General features: G+C 36.0%; 1 protein-coding gene and 1 pseudogene across 2 annotated transcripts in view; both read left to right on the top strand.

The window, feature by feature from the left end:
* The window catches only part of HECTD1 (HECT domain containing E3 ubiquitin protein ligase 1), a 99,592-nt gene that overhangs the window by 71,101 nt on the left and 2,654 nt on the right, over positions 1–25,837 (top strand). The window contains exons 21-38 of the mRNA XM_012647878.1: positions 6–141; positions 3,648–4,484; positions 5,157–5,378; positions 7,296–7,429; positions 8,608–8,730; positions 11,907–12,063; positions 14,211–14,433; positions 16,305–16,359; positions 16,610–16,792; positions 17,193–17,400; positions 17,488–17,573; positions 17,801–17,928; positions 19,425–19,626; positions 21,349–21,486; positions 21,933–22,540; positions 23,788–23,866; positions 23,996–24,089; positions 25,367–25,517. Of these exons, the coding sequence (XP_012503332.1) occupies positions 6–141; positions 3,648–4,484; positions 5,157–5,378; positions 7,296–7,429; positions 8,608–8,730; positions 11,907–12,063; positions 14,211–14,433; positions 16,305–16,359; positions 16,610–16,792; positions 17,193–17,400; positions 17,488–17,573; positions 17,801–17,928; positions 19,425–19,626; positions 21,349–21,486; positions 21,933–22,540; positions 23,788–23,866; positions 23,996–24,089; positions 25,367–25,517 (3,764 nt within the window). The remainder of the gene's footprint in view (positions 1–5; positions 142–3,647; positions 4,485–5,156; positions 5,379–7,295; positions 7,430–8,607; positions 8,731–11,906; positions 12,064–14,210; positions 14,434–16,304; positions 16,360–16,609; positions 16,793–17,192; positions 17,401–17,487; positions 17,574–17,800; positions 17,929–19,424; positions 19,627–21,348; positions 21,487–21,932; positions 22,541–23,787; positions 23,867–23,995; positions 24,090–25,366; positions 25,518–25,837) is intronic.
* LOC105813223 lies at positions 8,916–10,625 on the top strand (annotated as a pseudogene). The gene is made up of 2 exons (XR_001137646.1): positions 8,916–8,927; positions 9,285–10,625. The product of XR_001137646.1 is annotated as a THUMP domain-containing protein 2 pseudogene (transcript).

Raw genomic sequence — 25,837 nt, forward strand, 5'->3', positions numbered from 1 at the left:
GACAGAGACGTCTAGTACGCTCCCAGGTTCTGAAATACATGGTTCCAGGAGCTCGTGTTATCAGAGGCCTTGACTGGAAATGGCGAGATCAGGATGGCAGCCCACAGGGAGAAGGCACTGTCACAGGAGAACTACATAATGGTGAGTAGGTGCTTAGCACTTGTAATGTAGAAATAAGGTCTTAGGGTTTTTTTTCTTTTATCTTGGGATAATTTATAAATTGTGTAAATGTACCAACACTATTTAGAAGAACTGATAGTGATTTCACATGAAAAATGGAAAAAACATTAAGAAATTGGGGAAAATTTTAAGTTCTTGGGTTTTGACTAGAAACTTATTGCTAATATTTTGAAGTGATTATCAAACTTAGTGTAAGTTGAGTACCCTCAAGACACTTTTTCTTTTTTCCCCCTAGTTTATTATTCTCAAGTTTACTTTGGGTTTTAATTTCTTACACTTTTCTTGTTAGTCTTACAGGAGCCAGGCAATAGTTTTTTCCTGTATTATAAATCATGCAGAAGAAAAAGGATTAACCTTTTTACTTCATATTTTTCAATAAAGCTTGAAACAGATGTAGCCTCTTTATTTGTTAGTATATTATCATTATTTCACAATGCTTTTTTTGGGAGTTTAAACTTTTATGCTTTGTAAGGGTTATTGTGTAAATCAACTTCCTTTGATGCTGTAGATTTTAGCAAAATCCTTACCCACTTAATAAATCGTTGTTAACTCCAAAGCAACTATAGTGACTAATTTTTTTGTTACAACTATAAGGCTGATTTATTAGCAGATAATTTACCTAAATGGTAGTGGGTCTGTTTGTATCAATTTTGCCTGGCATCAAAAAAAAGGAAATTGTTCATATTCTCAACTTAATACCAAATATCTAAAGAGCTATAATAAAAGCGAGAATGCTTAGGAGAATGACTACCATTTAATCTCTTAATATATTCATGCTTTATATGCTAAAGCCTTTATTTATTTAGATAAACCGTTTGATTTTATTGCTTTTAAGATTCTGTTTCTGGAATTACCACAGTACCACATGCATTTCTTTTTTAAAAAATATTTACTTTTTTTTGTTGTTGTTTTGAGACAGAGTATTGCTCTGTTGCTCAGTCCAGAGTGCTGCAGGGGTGTCATCATAGCTCACTACAGCCTCAAACTCCTGGGCTCAAGTGATCCTCTTGCCTCAGACTCCTGAGTAGCTGGGACTACAGGCATGTGCCACCACACCTGGCTAGTTTTTCTATTTTTTGTAGAGATGGAATCTCGCTCTTGCTCAGGCTGGTCTCAAACTCCTGGCCTCAAGCAATCCTCCCATTTCAGCCTCTCAAAGTGCTAGGATTACCACCTGGCCCCCAAATACATTTCTGTATAGCATCATATCCTAATTGCAAATCATTGTAATCAAGGCAGCTTTACAGTGATCCAAAATTCATAAATACCAGTAATAGTTTAGATTACAGTGGTACTGTTCAACTCAGGAGTTTCACATGTTCTTGTATTTAGGCATCTTGATGATACTTACTAATAAGTTAATATTCTATCTTTTGTAATTGTTTTGGCCTTGAAGTATGTGACTTGATATGAGGAGACTAATTAGGGACATGTGAATATAGTTCATTTGCCTCTGGATGGAGTCAACTGAAGCGACTGCATATAAAAATTACTATCTTATTTTCAGAATTTAGCATTCAAGAAGGGCCTATTTTTGCTGATCTGACAGGTGTAGAGATTTGAGTTTTGGCTGACCAGCATGGCTATTGGTGTTGTCAAGCCTTAAAACCTTTGTGTCAGGTAGGGTCCTTAGCTTTCAAATACCTAAGCCAACCATTTTTAATAATGCCTCATCATGACAAACTCTGTATCTTTTAGGCATACGAGTTGTGAGTTTTGTACCTGTACACTTACGTGTACTATGTATGCACCCTTTCTTAGTTCCACTAGAAGGTTTTAGGTAATAGTTTAAATGCATTCTGAAGCCTAATATAAATGATTTACATTTTTAAGTATTTTTCCACATTTTATCAATTACACTGTTTCCCTTCCAAAGAGTCTGTGTATTGGTAGGAATATCCATTTGTTCTCTGAATACTGAGTACCTACTATGTAAAGCTACTTCATTAGAATTCACATGTTCAATGGTCAAAAAAAAGTATGCTCCCCTGCCTTCTGGGTGAAACAAATAAATACACAATTGCAAATCTTGGTAAGTGCTGTGAAATAAATTATCAGTATGTTTTTGGGACCACTAATACAACACAAAAGTCGTTTTTATTTGGGATTGGGATCTGTTTTTGAACCTTGCCTTTTCTCACATGATTCTGTGTGGCAGAAGAGAGAGTTAAGTGTTGATTTTTCAGAGGTTATTTCAGCATACAGAAAAAAATTAAGGCAATTGAAATCTCATCTAAGCTACTTACGTAGATTTGGGGCAGTCACTTTTCCTTTCAAAGAACTCATGCAGATAATCCCCACAGGTAATTTGATATTATTTATACCCCTTTGAGCTTCATCATAAACATAAGAACGTGGTGGATGTGTGGGTTGGGTGACTGGGTGTGTGGGTGGATGGGTGGCTGTCAGACCTTGTGCCCTGTGCATGTGTGGGCTAAGAACTTTTAAACTCTGTAGAGGCTTGTTGTACTTAAAAAAATAAATGTTTTTCACGTGTTATGTTTTTCCCTGAAATAGTTAGCTTATAACATTAAAATAAGATTGTAAACTTTCTGTTAATTTCCTTTCTAATAGGCAGTTAATTTTCTGCTTTGGAAGTTAATTACCTTTTTACAAAAAGAATGACTATTATTCTCTGGGTATAAGTAAATATATAGGTTGAATATCATTATGCTGATTAGTTCTTTATATGTTATTAGCGTTAGCAAATAGGTTCTAATAAAAGAGCTCAGCATGCTCTTTAAATTTTATTAGAATTTTCTGCGCTTATTTAAATTTATTAAACTTAATCATAAGAGAACCAAAGAACCACTGAACTTTGAGAACACAACCGAAATGCTAACTTAGTGCTTTATTTCAGCTAGTGACCTAAAATTTATATAGTAATATATGAATATTTTGTCTGTCATTTAGTGGATTTAGCCCAAACTTGGAAATTAATGGTAAGCTGGCACTTTTTTGACTCCATAATTATATTTAGCAATCAAAAAACTTTTACTTAGATTTCATTTACTTGCTGAAGTGGCAGTATTTTGCCATTTGTATCAGTCTTTTTCATTTTTTTAAACAATTCTTCCATTTAAAAAATAACACAATAGATTAAACATGACCCTTACATTGATTTTATACATCTGTAGATAGAATAGTTCAGAAATAAGGGGAAAAAAAGGAATTTTAAATATTTCCCACAAACCTTGTATACAGTACATATTTCTTTTCCTTAACATAATTTTATCGTGAGAATTAAATACTACAGGCTTTCAGATAGCTAGTCTAATTATATAGTCAAATAATGTTTCAATTGATTAGAGTCAACAATTTACATTTTAATTGGCAGACCTTAAATGACTGTAGCAATTCAGAGAAGTACAGCACTGATGAAAAGCTGATCCCATATTGTGGAGCTACTGTCTGACACGCTCCTATCTGCTTTCTGCTGGGTCTCACAAACTCCTGTCCCTTTCCAGGCTGGATTGATGTCACCTGGGATGCTGGTGGCTCAAACTCTTACCGTATGGGCGCAGAAGGAAAATTTGACCTCAAGCTTGCACCAGGGTACGACCCTGATACAGTGGCATCACCCAAACCTGTTTCATCCACTGTTTCAGGCACAACGCAATCATGGAGCAGCTTGGTGAAAAACAACTGTCCAGACAAGACATCTGCTGCTGCAGGCTCCTCAAGTAGAAAAGGAAGCAGCAGTTCTGTGTGTAGCGTGGCCAGTAGCAGCGACATCAGCTTGGGTTCGACCAAAACGGAACGGAGATCAGAAATTGTAATGGAACACAGTATAGTTTCAGGAGCTGATGTCCATGAACCAATTGTTGTTCTTTCATCTGCTGAAAACGTCCCTCAAACAGAAGTAGGGTCATCTTCCAGTGCAAGCACCAGCACCTTAACAGCGGAAACGGGAAGTGAAAATGCTGAAAGGAAGTTAGGCCCTGATAGTTCTGTTCGTACTCCTGGGGAGTCTAGTGCAATATCCATGGGAATTGTTAGTGTAAGCTCTCCTGATGTTAGTTCAGTATCTGAATTAACTAATAAAGAAGCAGCTTCACAACGACCCCTTAGCTCTTCAGCAAGTAACAGACTGTCAGTGAGTTCTTTGTTGGCTGCTGGGGCCCCAATGAGCTCTAGTGCAAGTGTGCCTAACCTGTCCTCAAGAGAAACTTCTAGCTTGGAGAGTTTTGTAAGGAGAGTGGCAAACATAGCACGGACTAATGCCACGAACAACATGAATCTAAGCCGAAGCAGCAGTGATAACAACACTAATACTTTGGGGAGGAATGTGATGAGCACAGCAAGTAAGTGAGCTTTTCCTTATGGAACCCAATGCTTTTTCCACTCTGAGGGATGCAAAGTAGGGTCTCTTGTTCAGTGTGTCCTGGCTGCAGTCTTTAACTAGATCATTAAACAAATAGAGATACAGCTACATCAAATTTAGCACTTCAGGAATATGAAGTTCTATGGAATCATAATATTTTAAGAATTCAGATCAGGTATGATAACCTCATTCTAAAAGGATAAAATAATAATACTTCTGTTTTCCACTCTTTTATGATAAATCATTAAGCAAAGTTGCGTGAGGAAATAGATAACTATTAAATATTATAGTCCATTCAAACCAAAACTGGTATACTTTTTACTTAGGCTCTACATTGATTTTAGCTTCAGAAAATTCTAATTTAAGCTACTAAGAGTTCGAAGTAATTCCCTTGGAAAATACGTTGAGAATTATTTCATTGCTTGTTTGACTTTTTTTAAAAGGTAGGCTTAATACTTTGAAAAATAATAGTGCTATAAAAACAAGAAATTTTAGTTGGATTTCAGTTGGGTTCCCAAAGTTGTTGCTTTTCAGCCTTTCTATTTTCAATGTGTTTCATGACCTCACTCTTTGAAAAATATAAAACTTGTTTTTTCTAAGCTTTCTACAGTCCCACCTATTTCGTACTGATTTGCTTCATTTTTATCTTTAGCTTCTCCTCTTATGGGTGCTCAGAGTTTCCCTAATTTGACTACACCTGGTACAACATCAACAGTGACTATGTCAACATCCAGTGTGACTAGCAGCAGCAATGTAGCTACAGCAACAACAGTTTTATCAGTTGGTCAGTCATTAAGTAATACTTTAACCACCAGCCTCACATCAACCTCCAGTGAGAGTGACACAGGTCAGGAAGCAGAATATTCCTTATATGGTAAGTTACGGTTTAAATTAAAATATATATATATTTATTTATTTATTTTGAGATGGAATCTGCTGTGTCACCTGGGCTAGAATGCTGTGGTGTCAGCCTAGCTCACAGCAACCTCAAACTCCTGGCCTCAAGCAATTCTCCTGCCTCAGCCTCCCCAGTAGCTGGGACTACAGGCGCATGCCACCACGCCCTGCTAATTTTTCTATTTTCAGTAGAGACAGGGTCTTGCTCTTACTCAGGCTGGTCTCAAACTCTTAAGCTCAAGCTATCCTCCTGCCTCGGCCTCCCAGAGTGCTAGGATTACAGGTGTGAGCCACCGCACCTAGCCTAAAATATTTAGATAATTATATAATGATGCTTTTATTATGTATTCTCCTGGGGTATTTCTAACTTTTGTTTAAAAAGAATTATTCTCTCTTACAAATGTAGAATCTTCATATAATATGAAAAACTTAGTGATATGAGAGACTGTTAAAAATGATCTGATTATAAACAAAGCAGACATCTAGGAACTTCTATATGTCATCTTTTTTTGCCTTTTGTCACTAATGAAGTTTTAATGGAAGAACTACAGTAACAAAGATTTTTGACACCTTTATCAATAATAGAAGAAATATAGTAGATTAATAAACTTTGTAATGTGACATTTCTTGGACATTGTTAATTAAGGCCCTTTGGAAGTAATTTCTTGATTAGGCTAACATTTGAAATTTGCTCAGAAGGTTCAATAGTTACATCATCGTGGTTTCCATGCTGTTGTCAGAGGGAAAAAAACCATTCAATTCAGTTGAAATACAGTGTTTCTATTCCTCTTATTTTATCCTATTAGAAAAGTAATACTTTTTATACAAACTATCGAAGAAAATTAAAATAATCCAATCTCTACCTTCCAGATCATGATGTATGTTTTTTATTCTTTTAATTTTTTAATTTTTATTTATCTTTTTATTTATTTTTATTTTTTTAGATGGGCTCTCACTCTGTCACCCAGGCTAGAGTGCAGTGGCATCATCAAAGCTCACTGCAACCTCAAACTCCTGGCTGTGCTCAAGCAATCCTCCTGCCTCAGCCTCTCGAGTAGCTGGGACTATAGGCGTGCACCCCCATGCCCAGCTAATTTTTCTATTTTTTTGTAGAGATGGGGTCTTACTCTTGCTAAGGGTGGTCTCAAACTCCTAACCTCAAGTGATCTTCCTGCCTCAACCTCCAGAAGTGCTAGGATTATAGGCGTGAGCCACCATGCCTGGCCTGTTTTTGTTTTTAACAAAAAGGGGATTATATCCTTTTCAACCAGCTCTTTTTATTCAGTACATTGTGCAAATATTTTCACATTGTTGGATGGGTTTCTAGGATATTTGAAATGGCTGCCAAATATTTCACTTACTGTGTTGCTGAGGCTGGTCTCAGACTCCTAGCCTCAAGTGATCCTCCTGTCTCAACCTCCCAAAGTGCTGGGATTACAGGTGTTAGCCACTGTATCTAGCCTGTTTATTCATTAACTGTCTCTCTCCATGTAGGCTCCATGGGGCTTCAGACCATGGCTTTATTGTTTACGGCTATATGTGCCTAGTGCCTAACACAGTTCTTGGCACATAGTATATGGTTTATGGTCATCCATTATCCCTTGTTTTCTGCCGTGCTTGTGACTGTTTCGCATTTTTACTCATCCTGTTTGTGTGGTGGTGGAAGAAGTGTTGCATCACTAAGTGTGGTCTTTATACTTGTCCCTTTTTTTTGTTTGGAGAAGAGGCACAGAAATTTATGTAGTACGTACTTATGGGAGAATCACAGAGTGATTGCCTCTATACTTGTGTTTTCTGAATTTTACCTTTGTTTTGTGAAACCCAAAATGCAAAGTTACTTTGCTGTGTTTTTTTAAATTGTGTTGACAATAAGGTTGTTGGTTTTGTTTTATAGATTTCCTTGATAGCTGCCGTGCCAGTACTCTGTTGGCTGAGCTAGATGATGATGAGGACTTGCCTGAGCCAGATGAGGAAGACGATGAAAATGAAGATGACAATCAGGAGGACCAAGAATACGAGGAGGTTATGGTAGAGAGAGTGCCCCATTCTCTTCACTAAGATAGGGTGTTAATAATTGAATTGAAGAGAGGAAAAGCTAAGCCGTAATTAAACTTCAAAGGAAGAAAAATAGCACCAGTATGAAAAATGTGGTTAATTAAGACAAGCACTTTTAATCTGGGTATTTATGATTCTCCATTAAAAGAAAATAATGCTTATATTTGAAAATTCTACAATGTCACATGCTGATGTTTTAACAGGTTTTAAAGTATGTGAAATTAGAGACAACTACACTATCTTAAAGAATATAATTTTCAGTGGCTGGGCACAATGGCTCACGCATATAATTCTAGCACTCCGGGAGGCCAAGGCGGGAAGATTGCTTGAAGTCAGGAGTTTGAGACCAGCCTGAGCAAGAGCGAGACCCCGTCTCTACAAAAAATAGAAAAATAAGCCAGGCATGGTGGCGTGTGCCTATAGTCCCAGCTGTGTGGGAGGGTGAGGCAGAAGGATCACTTGAGCCTAGCCAGGAGTTTGTAGTTGCAGTGAGCTATGGTGATGCCACTGCACTGTAGCTGGGGTGACAGAACAAGACCCTGTCTCAAAAAAAGGAATATAATTTTCATGATTCTTTGAGTAAAGGTTTTGCAAGCAGTGTCCATCTATTTTCTCAGTAGTGTCACGTGAAGGAATGAGGTAGAGACATAAAGCAATAATTTGCCCTTATCCTCAGAGTTAAGTAAAAAAAAAAAAAACGAGTAGCCAGGCCTGGGCAGTGTGATCTCAAGCCCTCAATATTTAACCACTACGATTGATTTCTAATTGAAAGTTGTGCCTCGAAATATCCTGTATTTTAACTTTGTGCGAATTTTAAATTTCTCCTTATAAAATGTTACTCAATTTCAAAAAATCGGTAAAAAAAAAAAAAAAAATTTTTTTGAGTTTTAATGGGGTGAAAACATCTAAAAAATGCTTTTAATATATGTTACTAAGAAGACAAATAGTACATTAACATTTTTTATGAAAGAGATTACTATAAAATGCATGATGAATTTAAAACGTTGAATTTATAACTTTAGGTGGCTAATGAAGATAAAGTTTTTTAGTGACACTTTTGTTAATATGGGCTAATTTTAAGGCAAGGCTGAATGGAAATACATATGGGTCAAATAATTAGATACGTGTCTCTTGGCATTTTTAAATTTTAGATTCTGAGACGTCCATCTCTGCAACGTCGAGCTGGCTCCCGCTCTGATGTAACACACCATGCTGTCACCTCGCAGCTACCACAGGTCCCTGCTGGAGCAGGGAGCCGACCTATTGGGGAGCAGGTAATATCTTCATGTTTATCTTCCCTACAAAATAGTATATGTATATTTTCTCTTGCGTGATAAAGCATCAACCAAAATGCCTAAATGCCTATAAAATGTGTGGAGGGCAGGGAAGGGGAGGGAGCTTCCAAACAGAAAAAGAAGTCTTCCCTTTCTGCTTGGGTTTCATATTCCAGATAGAATCCATGATTGCTCTGGTATAATGCATACAGGAGTTTCAAACTTTAAACACCTTTGTCTTGGCCTTTGGGTAACAGTAAGCATTTATTAAAATGGTTAATAGGTATTATCTAAGATTTATAGTTTTAGTAGTAGAGTGGTAGTAGTAGTTGTAGTAGTCCGTCAGCTAACACTGATCACTAAGTGCTAGGACAGTTCTTAATACTTTACATATATTAATTTAATTTTTTCAACATTTTGAGCATTAATAGCCCAAATTTTCAGGTGAAATGATTGCTAAAAGTCACATATAGTTAGTAATTTTGGGTACAGGATGCAAACCCAGACGTTTTTGCTCCATATCTGTCAAATGTCAGTTTGATCTGTTATAAAAGTTAATTTTAGTTAAGTGTTCAAACTATGAGGAGGGGAGCCGCCATGTCGGCGCCGCCAGGAGAACTCGGGCCGGACCCGGCGCCCGGAACTTCTGCACCGCGGGCCGCGGCCTGGAGCCGTTCCTGATGCGCGAGGTGCGGGCGCGGCTGGCGGCCACGCAGGTTGAATATACTTCAGGAAAGGTATTTTTTTACCACCTGTTCTGATGTGAATATGCTGAAGAAATTAAAATCTGCAGAAAGGTTATTTTTGCTTATTAAAAAGGAGTTCCCACTTGCTATTTCTTCTGTAAGAAAAGGAAAAATATTTAATGAAATGCAAAGACTTATAAATGATCCAGGAAGTTGGTTGAATGCCATTTCACTTTGGAAAAAGCTTCTTGAACTTGATGCAAAAAAGGAAAAACTTTCTCAAAAAGATGCTAACCTACTAAAAAGAAAAGTAGGAGAAAATGAAATCATCATTGCTAAGAAATTAAAAATAGAACAGCTGCAAAAGATAGAGGAGAATAGGGAATGCCAGATGGAAAAACAAATAGAAGAAGAAACTCTGGAGCAAAGAGATTTTATCACCAAAGGAGAAAAATTTCAAGAAGAGGAATTTCAGAATGATATAGAGAAAGCAACTATTACTCATAACCAGAGTAGCTTGACTTTCAGAGTTTCTTGTCGCTGCAGTGGAACTGTTGGAAAGGCGTTTTCTGCACAGGAGGTAGGAAAAGTAATTGGAATTGCTCTTATGAAACAGTTTGGATGGAAAGCAGATTTGAGGAATCCAAATTTAGAGATCTTTGTACATCTAAATGACATTTACTCTGTGGTGGGGATTCCTGTGTTCAGAGTTCCTTTAGCCAGCAGAACTTACATCAAGACGGCTGGGCTGAGATCTACCATAGCATGGGCAATGGCATCTCTCGCTGAAATTAAGGCTGGTGCATTTGTTTTAGATCCAATGTGTGGACTTGGAACAATACTTTTAGAAGCTGCTAAGGAATGGCCAAATTGCCATTGCCTTCAGAAAGTGTTGATATTATTATTTCTGACATTCCATTTGGGAAAAAGTTTAAGTTAGGAAAGGACATCAAAAGCATTCTACAAGAAATGGAAAGAGTGCTTCGTGTTGGCGGAACCATTGTATTGTTGCTTAGCGAAGATCACCACAGGCGCCTTAAAGATTGCGAAGAAAGCAGCATCCCTTTAAATTCCAAGAACAGTTACACAGATGAACCTGGAATTAAAAGGTGCTTGAATCTGGAAGAAACAACTGGCTTATCAGAGACAGAATTGTCTTCATTTGAAGCCAGTAACCAGGAGTGCCTAGAAAAAATGTCACCATTTGGCTCTTTGGTACCAGTAGAATGCTACAAAGTTAGCCTTGGAAAGACAGACGCATTCATATATAAGTACAAGAAGTCACACTCTTCTGCACTGTAGTAGGCTGGCTGCCATCAGCCAGGTTCAAGTCCTTACACGTTAGCTGTACAGCAGAAGAAGTTTGCTGGTCTAGGATTCGTTATAGTGCCCAGAGTTCCAAGTAAGCAAATTCCCCCTAAGGCAGGAGGTGTGGCTGATTAACCACCTTCTTAGTAAGAGTTGCTGCTTTATACTCTAAAGTGCTTAATGTTTTTAACAAAGAACAGTTAGTGAATATTTTTAAAAGACTCTTAAGTTTTATATTCTTTCAGAATGTGAAAAGATCTTCTCTGTGGTACATTGTTTCTGAGCAAAAGTTTCATCTTCAAAATGAGTTTTCAAGGGTTATGTAAGTGTATCACAATCAATACAAAGATGTTGATATTTTAATTATCAGATTTTTAGAAATACAGAAATTTTATAATGTAACTTCTTTTGATATTTAACTTAATTTTTGAGTCTATTATTTTCTTCTCCATTGGAAAGAAAGTAATTTATATTTCCAATATGTTTTCTGTGTCTCATATTATGTAAAACGTCAATAAGAATTATGTGAATTAAGCCAGTATCCTTCAACATGATGGAAAATGACATTTGCTTTTTTTCTAAAAGGATTAATAAATTGTCACCTCACCTTTAAAAAAAAAAAAACTGTGAGGAGGAGTACATGTATGTGCTATCTGCTCTCTAGTAATTTAAAGTAACTCCCAGTTGTTTTATTTTGTAAGTAATTCAGTATGAAATGCAATTTACATTTTTAAAAACCTTATTTTAAAGTAATTAGAGGTTCATAGAAAGTTGCAAAAATACTACAGAGAGGTCTTGATGTGCCTTTTGCCTAACTTCTCCCAATGGTTAGTTTCATATTACCTAATTATAATACACTAACATCAAAGCTAGGAAATTGACATTGGTACAATGTGTGTGAATGGTTCTTTGTCATCTTACCATGTGTAGATTTGTACAACCACCACTGATGTAACTTACTCTTGATGAAGTGAAATCACTAAGAAATATATGTACGTGTACATGTGTACATGTTTATATCAGCTCTTTTTGTGCTTAAGAAATATGGCTAACTAAAGAAGTGTATCAGCCATAAACAACTACTTAACATGCACCTTATTTTATAGATAGCACATCACTTTTGCAATAATGCAAATTTTCTTCGTGTAACATTTGACTGTATGCGGAATTTTATTTTAATAGGAAGAAGAAGAGTATGAAACTAAAGGAGGACGCCGGAGAACATGGGATGATGATTATGTGCTAAAGCGACAGTTCTCTGCTTTGGTTCCTGCTTTTGATCCTAGACCTGGTCGTACTAATGTCCAACAGACAACCGATCTAGAAATTCCACCCCCAGGTACAGTATGTTTTAGTTTTTTGATTTAATTGTAATGGATACCACATAGGATAGTTACATATAGCTTATAAAGTAAGGTGCTGCTTATGTATACAGGTTAGAAATAAAAACATTTAGGAAAAGCAACCTATCAACCACAAGGCTTTAAAAAGTTATAGATTTTGAGGCCTGCAGTGGCTCTTGCCTGTAATCCTAACACTTTAGGAGGCCAAGGCGGGAGGATCACTTTAGGCCAGGAGTTTGAGATCAGCCTGAGCACGAGCAAGATCCTGTCTCTATAAAAAAATAGAAACATTAGTCTGCAGTGGTGGCGAGCACCTGTAGTTCCAGCTGCTTGGGAGGCTGAGGCAGGAGGATCACTGGAGCCCAGAAGTTTGAGGTTGCAGTGAGCTATGATGATGCCACTGCACTCTAGCCCAGGCAACAGAGCAAGACCCTGCCCCCCCCACCCCCCAAAATATATATATTTTTAAATGAGTAAATTACCAATTTTTAAAAGTTTTAATAAACACTATGTGTTTTTTGTATTTGTGCAACTTTTAAAGCAAAGCCCCATGTAAAGGTGGGAAATTTTTTACTCCTATTTTCTACTGTATCAAAATTGCTAAAGATGTATTCCTATAGCAAAGCTGACTAGTGGTTTCAGTTATGGTCTCTGGAGTCAGTTGGCCTCAGTGATAACTTTATCCTTTACAACTCTTCCATGGTGTGTAACAGGCATCCTAGTGGCCCCCCAAAAATGTTAAAATCCTCTAGAACCTGTGGCTGTTCCTCATCATGATAAAAGAGACTTTGTAGATGTAATTAAGGATCTTGAGATGGAAAGATTATCCTGGATTATCAAGGTGGGCCCAATGGAATCACAGGAGTCCTTATAAGAGGGAGGTGTAGGGGGTGGTCAGAGAAGGAGATGTGACCAGGGGAGCCAGTTGAAGTGATGAGGGGCCATGAACCAACTAATGTGAGCAGCCTCTAGAAGCTGGAAAAGGCAAGAAAACAGACTCTTAGAGCCTCCAGAAGGAGTGAAGCCCTACTAATCCATTTTACACTTTTAACTTTTACGATAATGAATTTGTGTCATTTTTAAAACACCCAGTTTGTGACAATATTTTATAGCAGCAATAGGAAACTGGTATGGGCAAATCACCTAAACTATCTAGGCCTGAATGTGTGCCTTAATAAATGTCAACTATTGAATCAGTATATTATCCTTAAAGAACACTTAAATTGTTGATTAAATGTGAAATATACTTTTTAATTAATAAAATGATACCTGTGTTAAATAGGAAAGTAAGTATACTTTTATCATAGTGTTCTATGGCGAGGATGGATGTAGGCTGAATCAAGATGTTTGAAGGTCCTTCGAAAAGGAAAACCTATTCTAGAGAGTCTAATTAGGTACAAACTGTCTCTGCAGTTCTTTGGCAATATATTTCATACCTTCTGATTAAGTATGTTTGTCATTAGTACTTTATATCCAAGAAATATTAGCTCGGTACCATTTTGTATACATAGATGACTGCAAAATATTATTTATATTGTCAAAAAATTAGAAATGACCTCAATTATGTGCAATAATAGGGATATTACTCTATTAAGGTATAATGGGATGTCATGCAGTGAATAAAATAATATTTTAGATAACTATTATGAAGAAAAGATTCATGAGCTAATAAAAAAGTTCACCACCAAATACATTATAAATGTAATTATATTTGTATGTATATGTGTTTACCTCACAATTCACTCATTCAGTGTTAGTAAAAGGTTAATAGTCATTGGCCCAGAGTGTGTGGCTTTCTCTGGATATAGAATTAGGGATAATTTGTTTTCTCATTTACAAAATCAAAATGTTTCCTAAGTATTCATGCTGTTAATATGTACTTTTAAATAAAAATGAGAAATCCTTATGCACATATATTCTATTCTAGTACTCTGTCTTTCAGTAACCTAGGTATAATTTATTCCCATTAAAAAAAAAAAAAACAAAAATGTTCAGGCCATGAGAGTTTTAAGTAGCTGACATCCTTTAGCTAATGTGTGGCAGAAAGGTTTAGATTTCATGTGGCCTTGTCATCTAATGCAGTGTTCTCCCTGGACTGCTTGATTTAGTATAGTTGTTTTTAACATGTGTTCAAAATTTTTAGGGACACCTCATTCAGAGCTCTTGGAGGAAGTCGAATGTACTCCGTCACCTCGATTAGCCCTCACTTTGAAAGTAACAGGTCTTGGAACAACTCGTGAAGTTGAATTACCACTCACCAATTTCAGATCAACCATCTTTTACTATGTGCAAAAATTACTTCAATTGTCCTGTAATGGCAACGTGAAATCAGATAAACTAAGGCGTATTTGGGAGCCCACATATACGTAAGAGATTTTAACTTAATGTTTTAGTAGATATTGTCATAGTATATGAACCAAAAAGCATTGTTTCCATATTTTGGATTATAGGAACAGAAAAGATTTGGTTTTTCTGTTGTTTTACTCCTGTAAATAGGAGTAAACTCTTTACTCCTGAACAGGTAAGAGCGTTTCTGACTCCTGATGTAGCATGGTTAAATTTTAGAACTGGAAGGATCTTTGGAAACAATCTAGACTAACTTTTCACATAATTGTTGAAAAGAATGTCATTTGAACTCTTTGGGATCATGTATGAAGTACTAAATATTTTCTTTTTGGGCTGGGCACAGTGGTTCACACTTTGGGAGGCCAAGACAGGGGAGGATTGCTTTAGCCCAGGACTTTGAGGTTGCAGTGAGGTATGATCATGCCACTGCACTCCAGCCCAGGTGACAGAGTGAGACCTTGTCTCAAATAAATAAACACATAATAATAATTCATAATTTTTTTTCTTTTTGTTCTTTATTTTGGGAGGTGTGGGTTAAACCTACCTCTCTTTGTTCATTCAACAAATAATTAACAATGACCTTGGGGAGATGTATTTAACATTTTTATGTATCACCTTCCTTATTTGTAAAATGAGAGGGGTTGTGAGGAATCAGTAAATTAATATATATAAAGTGTTTTTATTACTCTTTAGGATGTAGTAATCATTAAATATTACCTATAAAAATTATTTAATATAAATAATAAATTGTCATAATTCTAATCGTAACTTCACTTTTATTAGTACTTTTTCCGATGTTCTCAACATCATTCATAATCTTCTATAATGTCCAATAAAAGTAATGTAGGTCCTTTTGAGATAGAATAGGAAGTCATAATGGTATTCTCCCTTCAAGTTTTATTAAGAGTTTAAGAATTGATCTCAACTGCCTTATTTGAATATAAGCACTCCTGATCATTGTTATACCTATCCTTCTTTCCATCTAGACACAGAAAAACCATTTTTTACTCCATTTTATTTTTACAATGATAATAGTCATGGGCTGTATAATAACATTTTTTTTTTCTGAGACAGTCTTACTCTGTTGCCCGGGCTAGAGTGCCATTGCATCAGCCTAGCTCACAGCAACCTCAAACTCCTGGGCTCAAGCGATCCTACTGCCTCAGCTTCCCGAGTAGCTGGGACTACAGGCATGCGCCACCATGCCCGGCTAATTTTTTCTATATATATTTTTGGTTATCCAGATCATTTCTTTCTATTTTTTTGGTAGAGACGGGGTCTCGCTCTTGCTCAGGCTGGTCTCGAACTCCTGAGATCAAACGATCCGCCCACCTCGGCCTCCCAGAGTGCTAGGATTACAGGCATGAGCCACCGCGCCCGGCCCATAATGACATTTTGATCAACAGTGGACTGCATAAACGACAGTGGTTCCATAACATTATAATGCCATATTTTTACTGTACCTTTTCTATATTTAGAAGTGTTTTGATATACAAATACTTACCATTGGGTGACATTCATGTGATGAAATCACCCAACTGCATTTCTCAGATCTATCCCTGTCATTAAGCAATACATGACTATATATAAATAATCATAACACTTGGTATATTGCAGTTACTTCATATCTTTAAATGCTGTATTTAATGTATGCTTTCTTTGCAATAATGCTAAATTTATAAATCATAACTCTCATGAATGTGGTTTCTACTACTTTCCCTTATGTTTAACAAATATTTTTCTTAAAAATTCTCCTTGAGTTCAGTGTTTAATGCAAGCATATGTCAAGTGAATGATATCATTTATATATTTTTTAAGAAGTGAAGCCTCATAGGCAATAATCACAAATAATTTGATTTGTGAATTAACTTGAATAATATTTCATGTTTAGAATCATGTACAGAGAAATGAAGGATTCTGACAAAGAAAAGGAAAATGGAAAAGTGGTAAGTTATTTTCGGAAAATCTGTCTTATTCTTGGCTATTTAGTGAAAAAAAAAAAAAAAACTCCAAAGAAGAAAAATAAAGTAAAACTAATGCTGTGTTGCAGTTGAACATTTGAGGGGAAAATGACTAACACGAATTTTTTTAGAATGGATTAAGTGCATGATCCTAAAGCTGCCTCATGTAAATGCATGTGAAATACCATAGAATTTATATTTGGGAAAGGCCGACATTTGGTTTTTCCTATTGTAGGGTTGCTGGTCTATAGAGCATGTGGAACAGTACCTTGGCACTGATGAGTTACCAAAGAATGACTTGATAACCTACCTGCAGAAGAATGCAGATGCTGCTTTCCTGCGCCACTGGAAATTAACTGGCACTAATAAAAGTATTAGGAAAAACAGAAATTGTTCTCAGCTCATTGCTGCATATAAGGTATATGTTGGCATCAAAACACTATTTTGATTGGGAATGGCTTTTGTGCTTTGTTTTGCAGCTTTAAAAGCTTTTTAAGGAAGAGAGGTTCATTGGGACATAATTAAAAAATGAGGTTGAATTAACATTGTAAATGTGCCAATGCTAAAATTTCAAATACGACTCGTGGCATTGTCTCTGAATACAGATTTTGAACTACGGATTATGGTGGTTATATTTTATTTGAGAATTTTAATGGTTTAGAAGGTATTCATTTTCATCTTATGTAATACTTTTTTTTATTTAAAAAGAAAGTAATTCTTTGAAAAAGTCCCACCTTTTCAAAGTAATGCTAATATAGTGATGCATTACTTTTTTTGAACATGTGATTAACAGCCAGTTTTGCTAATTTTTTTTACAGGACTTTTGTGAGCACGGAACAAAGTCTGGGTTAAACCAGGGGGCTATTTCTACTCTTCAAAGTAGTGATATTCTTAATTTAACAAAAGAACAGCCCCAGGCCAAAGCAGGCAATGGACAGAACTCTTGTGGAGTAGAAGATGTCCTTCAGCTTCTGCGTATTCTGTATATAGTTGCAAGTGACCCTTATTCAAGAATATCCCAAGAAGGTCTGTAAGAAGCCTTGTTTCATTTCTATAGCATTCTTAAAGCAAGTCAGTTTAAATTTTTATTAACGCCATTAATTACTTTTACAGACAGTGATGAGCAGCCTCAGTTTACTTTTCCACCAGATGAATTCACTAGCAAAAAAATCACAACAAAAATTTTACAGCAGATTGAGGTAATAATATCAGATAGTTGGAACTCTTCATTCTGTAACTGTTGGACTTCTTATAATATTCCCTTTCCTTCCTTTTGCCTCTTACCATCTCTCCCTACCCTCTGATTCAGTAATTTGGGCCATACGGTCCTGTGCATTTGTTTCTTAATTAAAGAATTTACTTCTTTTTTTGTCATTTTTATTAATTGCCTTATAACATTAAGACATTGTTATTTGTTAATTTGCAGGAACCACTGGCATTGGCAAGTGGAGCTCTGCCAGACTGGTGTGAACAGTTAACCAGCAAGTGTCCTTTTCTAATACCATTTGAAACTAGACAACTTTATTTCACTTGTACAGCATTTGGTGCATCAAGGTAGGAAGTGTACCTTTTTCTTTATTTTTTTTGAAACAGAGTCTCACCTATATCATCTAGGCTGATCGTGAATTCCTGGTCTCAAGGGATCATCCTACCTCAGCCTCCCAAGTAGTTGTGATTAAAGGTGTACACCACCATGCTGGTGCTAAGGAAGTGTATCTTTTTATGTTTTTAGAATGTTATATAAGTTCAAAATGTACAAATATACTGTCAGGACTGATGGAGAGAATATATTGTCTTGTGTTCTTATGAAAGAAAAGTAGTCAATATTTTAAAATTTTCATTTTCAGTTGGATATATGCTTTGTTGGAGTAGTCTGGATTGAATCAAATGTTTCTATCATCTAACATTTACTGTGTATAGTACTTTAGCAGTTGCATTTACTGTATACAGTAGTTTAGTAGTTGTAAATTATTAGTTGCTGAAATTCCCAGCAATACCAAACCGAATGCTTGCAGATAGCCTTGATAATATTTAAATATATGCTTGCATTATTCCAGGACAGGAAAAAATAAAAAGAAAGTTAAAAAAAAGAGAAAAACAACAAAAAAACAAACAAAATATTTGAGTATATCTTCCTTCCTTTTGACCATTTTTCTCTTACTACCATCTAACATACTACATATTTTACTTACAATAATTTTGTTTTTCTGTCTCCTTCTACTAGGTCAGAGGTTCATGAGGGCAGGAATTTGGCTGTTTTGTTTTCTGCTCTAGCTAAAGTGCCTAAAACAGTGTATAGCATATTGTAGGTGGTCCATAAATATTTTGTTGAATGATTATATACTTAAAGGGTTCTTTCAAAATAGGTGTAGCTATTTCTTCCCTGATAAATTACATTTTTGTACCATTTAATACTATTTACAAAGCATTTGTATACATGGAACTATAGATCTGTTGTGATAAATGGCATTGATTGTGACTTCTATTTTATAGGTGAGGAAATTGATTCTCATAATACTTAGCTGATTTGCCTGAAATTACCAAACTATAGTAGCACACTTGAGAGTAGAACCTTCATCTTCTCATTCCTAGTTACAGATTCTTCCTCCTACCCTAGATGGATTAGCTGTATTGGTATACAGAAAATGTTTTAAAATTATAACAATGATTTTGATGGTGGCTTTCAGTTTGAAAAATAGCTTAACCATTGTTTAGTTTCTCTGTTAGGAAATGTTTGTCTGTATTTTTTGTATGATATAGAGCTTGGACCACAGACCTTCAATTTTATGTAATTGCTAAAATAAAGAGGGAAAATATGGACCCAGTACTTCCTTAATTTGTTTAAGGCAGATTATAATAAAAGGAGTTTTATATATTTTTACTTATGAAAGGACTTTATGCAATAAAAAAAGATTACTGTGTTTCAAAAATCACCTTATAAAACACTTTTTAAAAAATTTCTTAAATCTTTGAATTCTGTTGCTAGTTCAGTAGTAATATATTCAACTCTTAATATATGCTACAGTTACATAGATATTTTTCCATTTCAGAGCAATAGTGTGGTTACAAAACCGACGCGAAGCCACGGTGGAACGAACAAGGACCACAAGCAGCGTAAGGCGAGATGATCCTGGAGAGTTTCGAGTTGGTCGTCTCAAGCATGAAAGGGTAAAAGTTCCACGTGGTGAATCACTGATGGAATGGGCTGAGAATGTCATGCAAATACATGCAGATCGGAAATCAGTTCTTGAGGTAACTTCATATAAAATAAGATCTCTCTTAGGGAGCAGGAATGACACATGGGGAACCAGCCAATCTCTGTCTTCCACTGCATGAAAACTGTTAGATAAATATGAAGAAGGATTTCTCTCTCAGAGCATCTTTCATAAGAGGATGTCAGCCCACCTCCTCATGGTTTAGGATCTTGCACAATTAATGACGAACAAAGAACATCTTCACTCTTGAGGTGGCAAAGTGTTTGAAGGCCACTATCCATTACTTAATGAAGTTGGATTGAATTAGTACCCTCAAGGGATGTTTTCTGTTACTCTAAATTTTATCTTTCTGGTTAAACTTTGCTATTAGCTAGATATCTGCAGTTTTGGAGCACACTGTTTTGTAATATTGTTTCACTTAAATTGTGCTTGGTATTATATTATTGATCTGTCTTGAGAGATGTTATAGCAAATGGCAGTATGAAATTTGGTATATTTACTGTAGAGGTGTTATGTGAACATTGTTCATTATATTCCCTCTAAATAGTATTCCTTAGATGAGGAACAGTGGAAATACCTCTCCCACCACAGATGTGAACCAACTGGTTTATCTTTTTTTTTGTTTTTGAGACAGGATCTTTCCCTGTCACCTAGGCTGGGGTGCACTGGCATCAAACTTCTGGCATCAGGTGATCCTCCTGGCTCAGCCTCCCAAGTAGCTGGGACTATAGCTTGGCCTGTTTTTATCTTTTGAATCACAACCTGATCGTGACAAATTAGATACATCTCTAGAAGACGTACAAGGCTTTATGGCTTTCACTTTGTATACAAACTTTCTTTGCCTTCATCTTATTTCTCCTACCCTTATATTCTTCTAACCTAGATAATCCTTTAAAAAAAAAAAAAGACTGTGTGCTGTATGCTTTTGTAATAATACCTCAAAATCATTTTTGGAACAGGTAGAGTATGGACAAAAACCTTTAAAGTTATTGCTTAAAGTCACAAATAAGTGGAAGATTTTAGGCTTTGGTGTCACATAGACACACATAAAAATCTGTGCAACATCATTTCCTCAAGCAAATCATTTAACTTCTTTATCTGAGATTTGTTTTTTTGGGGTGTAAAAAGGAAATAAATATTTTGCGGGGTTGTTGTGTTAAGTAAGTTAGTGTATGAACAATGCTCAGCACAGTGCTTAAGAATGTGATAGTGAGGCCGAGCGCGGTGGCTCACGCCTGTAATCCTAGCTCTCTGGGAGGCCGAGGCAGGTAGATTGTTTGAGCTCAGGAGTTCGAAACCAGCCTGAGCAAGAGCGAGACCCCGTCTCTACTAAAAATAGAAAGAAATTAATTGGACAACTAAAAATATATCGAAAAAATTAGCCGGGCATGGTGGCACATGCCTGTAGACCCAGCTACTCGGGAGGCTGAGGCAGGAGGATCGCTTGAGCTCAGGAGTTTGAGGTTGCTGTGAGCTAGGATGATGCCACGGCATTCTAGCCCAGGCAACACAGTGAGACTCTGTCTAAAAAAAAAAAAAAAAAAAAAAAAAGAATGTAATAGGGTACAATAAATGTGCTGTTCTCTTTAGAAAAACTAAAATAAAACTCCTGTGTTGCTTGTATTATACTACATGCTGTTATGAAAAAAGGTTTATTACTGGATCAGATGTCACAAATTTTTATAAGAATTGGATCTTTTTTTAAGAAACTCAAAACTTTACGTTCACTTTCCCCATAATTTATCTGTTCATATTTTAGGTTGAATTTTTAGGAGAAGAAGGGACTGGCTTGGGTCCCACATTAGAGTTTTATGCTCTGGTGGCAGCAGAATTCCAGAGAACTGACTTGGGAGCTTGGCTTTGTGATGATAACTTTCCAGATGATGAATCTCGTCAGGTAAGATTTATTTCTTATTTTGTGATTTGAGTTGTGATTCTGCTTTTGGAAAGTGTTAAAATAGGTTATGCTGGGTACAGTATACACTATTCAGGTGAGGGATACACTAAAAGCCCAGACTTCACTGCTATACAATATATCCATGTAACAAAATTGCACTTTTACCACCTAAATATATTGAAATTAAAAAAAAATAGGTTATGTTTTCAGAACATGGGCCAGGTTTTTTGAATCTACTTTTATTATCAAATGATATTGTTAAAATATTTCTAAAGGATAAAATTTAGTCACCAAAAGCTATATATAAAACGTGTGTATACTTTTAGATGGCTAAGATGAAGATGTGTAATGTTTATGGATTTTTTCTTAGGTAACATGATAATGATGGGCTTAATTACTGTTACCTTTTGTTTAATTTTATTTGCATTTTCCCTTTTAAAAAACAGGTTGATCTTGGAGGTGGATTGAAACCTCCTGGATACTATGTACAGAGATCATGTGGACTGTTCACAGCACCATTTCCACAAGATAGTGATGAGCTTGAAAGGATCACGAAACTCTTTCATTTCCTTGGAATTTTCTTGGCCAAATGCATTCAAGACAATAGACTTGTGGATTTACCTATTTCTAAACCGTTTTTTAAACTTATGTGTATGGGTGACATTAAAAGCAATATGAGTAAACTGATTTATGAGTCACGAGGTGATAGAGACTTACACTGTACCGAAAGTCAGTCTGAAGCGTCTACAGAGGAAGGTCATGATTCACTCTCAGTAGGAAGCTTTGAAGAGGATTCAAAATCAGAATTTATTCTTGATCCCCCTAAACCAAAACCCCCAGCTTGGTTTAATGGAATTTTAACTTGGGAAGACTTTGAACTAGTAAACCCACACAGAGCCAGATTTTTAAAAGAAATTAAAGACCTTGCTATCAAGAGGCGCCAGATTTTAAGCAACAAAGGTCTTTCTGAAGATGAGAAGAACACAAAACTACAGGAACTAGTGCTGAAGAATCCATCAGGTTCTGGGCCTCCACTTAGCATAGAGGATTTAGGGTAAGCTTTATATATACATTCTATACATTCAACCTAATGGATGAATAAAGTCTAAAGCTTTTGTTTTTTGTCCCCACTGATTGGCAATATATGAGTAAACAGTATATCAAAAACAGTAATATGCTATGGGAAATATTGGTTATTAATCTGAACTTTTGATTTGTTAATATTATAATGGTAATCCTCAGGGCCAGGCACAGTGGCACATGCCTGTAATCCTAGCACTTCGGGAGGCTGAGGTGGGAGGATCACTTGAGGCCAGGGAGTTCAAGACCAGCCTGGGCAATAGCAAGACCCCATCTCTACAAAAAATTAAAAAATTAGCTGGGCATGCTGGCACGTTCCTATAGCTACTCGGGAAGCTGAGGCAGGAGGATGGCTTGAACCCAGGATTTGGGTTTGGCTGCAGTGAGCTATGATCATGCCACTGCAGTCTAGCTCAGGCAACAAAGTGAGACTCTGTCTTTTAGAAAAAAAAAAAAAAGATAACACTCAGAATACCGGAATATAGCTTATTAATCATCAAACCTCTGGAAGATTATCTGATTTATCAAATGTGATAAATTTATATGTCTAGTATAAAAAGTCCAAAGCTTATTTTTGACAAATTCATCAACTAATATATATGGCCTGCTTGGCAAAGCTCACATATAGTTTTCTTGGTATGTTAGCCTTATCCCCAGTGGCTGCATCAACTAAGATGCTGCAGATCTTCTGATAAAATTCTGTTAATTTATATACATGTAATATCTTACCCTCAGTACATTCTCCTGTGATTTTAGGTTAAATGTAAGGCTTGCTTTCTTTTTTTCTGTTTTAATGTTTGCTGATAATATTGCGAAGTTGTGTTTGATAAATGGTCATATATTCAAGGACTGATGTATTTGTACACAGCATGAATAACTTCAGTGAAGTAATAGTTTCTTCCTAAAAAAAAAGTCTTACAAGCATGTTGCTGTCATAATTCATTGCAGAATTCTTTAGTTCATTAATTTTGTGCCATGAGGGAGGGGGAAGTAAAACATGGAAAGGTGGTGGTTTCATGTAATCTTTGCAAAACAGTTGGCCTCGTATTTGTGCACAGGGCTTTTCATTTAAAAAGGCCTCATACTTAAATTTAAGCTGGTGCGCTAATTTTGTTGTTTGAGGAGGGGGTAACTAACTCATGGTTTTGACAGCAATGTTATAAAAATTAAATACCAATAATAGCTGAATGTGAGTTAATCTAATCTTTGTTGTCCTCTCAGTTTAAATTTCCAGTTTTGCCCTTCCTCAAGAATATATGGTTTCACAGCTGTGGATCTCAAACCAAGTGGTGAAGATGAGGTAAAAATTTTGCTTTTAATATAGTTTTAAGTTCTGGAGCATCCTCTTAACAAGGCCCATTGTATTGGGTCCTACTGAAGTACTCCTAGATATTAACAGTTATTTATGCTGGCACATTTTCCTTTGCAGATGATAACAATGGATAATGCAGAAGAATATGTGGATTTGATGTTTGACTTTTGTATGCATACGGGTATTCAGAAACAAATGGAAGCCTTTAGAGGTAATTTTAAAGGATCTTTAGCATAATCCCTCTCCTTTTACTTTGAGATGCATGAAATTAAGGTCAAGAATTGCTGGTAAACTTGCCCTCTAGTGTTTTGTCCTCTAGATAATTAGGTCCTGCACAGTACCCAGAACAATTTGGAACATTGTCAGGCTGTAGTATACCCTCAGCTTGCTCCTCTGGGGTAACGGGACCCACTTTTGGTTCTCATTTCTTCATTTGTAAAGTGGATGTGAGGTTGTATATATTCTAATTTACATGATCAGGATGAATTAAACCATGAAAGCATCTAAGTTCTTCAGGTGAAGATGGGAACAAAGTATATTAGACTATAAATCACTTTTGAAAATGAGAACACAACTTTGGCTGGCTTGTATGACACAAAGAGCTAGTGAGCCTCCAGATCGAGTAGTTACAAGAATTTGGCTACTGACTGTAGTGACTGAATGTTCTGTCTCTGTTCACATTTGTGATATTAAGGAGAGATTTTTTTTTTTTACTTAAAACCCTAGCAGTTTTTATTTCAAGCAAATTTAATTTATATTTGTTTATTCAAACATTTATGAATATTTTATTCATCTTCTGTCCATTTAATAATGGATATTTTTTACTGTTGCATAATATTTGTACATATTTATGGGGTACATGTGGTATTTTGATACATGCATAGAATGTGGAATGATTAAATCAAGGTATTTAGGATATCTGTCACCTTGAACATTTATCATTTCTTTATGTTAAGAACATTTCAAATCTTCTATCTACTTTAAAATTTACAATATATATTGTATGTGTATTATTGTTAAATATTATAGTCACCCTACTGTGCTATTAAACACTGGAACTTATTCCTTCTAACTGTATGTTTGTACCCATTAACCAACCTCTCCATACCAGCCCCCCACCACACACCTTTCCCAGCCTCTGGTAACTATCATTCTGCTCTTTACCTCTATGAGATCAACTTTTTTAGCTCCTACATATGAGTGAGAACATGCAATATTTGTCTTTCTGTGTCCAGCTTATTTCATTTAACATAATGACCTCCAGTTTCCATCATGTTCTTGCGAATGATAGGATTTCATTCTTTTATAGTCAAGTAGTATTCCACTATGGATATAAACCACATTTTCTTTGTCCATTCATCAATTGATAGACACTTAGATTGATTCCAATAATGGGTATTTTGATTTGAAGTTTCGTATTTTGGAATTATAACTTGGAAACTGAGCTGTATGTTTTGTTTTTGTGTTTTTGATGTATGTACAATGTAGATGGATTTAATAAAGTTTTTCCAATGGAGAAATTAAGTTCCTTCAGCCATGAAGAAGTCCAGATGATTCTTTGTGGAAACCAGTCGCCATCCTGGGCAGCAGAGGATATTATCAATTACACTGAACCTAAGCTGGGCTATACACGTGACAGGTATGTGTTAATATTTTCTGAGATCAACAAAATTGTTTATATTCCCAAAATCTAATGACAGATTCTCTAAAGAACTATTGATTTATTGAGTTACATTGGTAATTGAGAAAGCAGTAAAGTCTCATGATTACAAAGATGCATATCCATTGATAAGGCTGAGAGTATACAAAAAGACAATTGAATCATAGCTGATATTAAGATTCCTTTTCTTGGGCCGGGCACAGTGGCTCACGCCTGTAATCCCAGCACTCTGGGAGGCCGAGGCAGGTGGATCGCTCAAGGTCAGGAGTTCGAGACCAGCCTGAGCAAGAGCGAGACCC

This window comes from Propithecus coquereli, unplaced genomic scaffold (genome assembly GCF_000956105.1).
Source record: "Propithecus coquereli isolate 6110/MARCELLA unplaced genomic scaffold, Pcoq_1.0 Scaffold273, whole genome shotgun sequence".
NCBI classification, from domain to species: domain Eukaryota; kingdom Metazoa; phylum Chordata; class Mammalia; order Primates; family Indriidae; genus Propithecus; species Propithecus coquereli.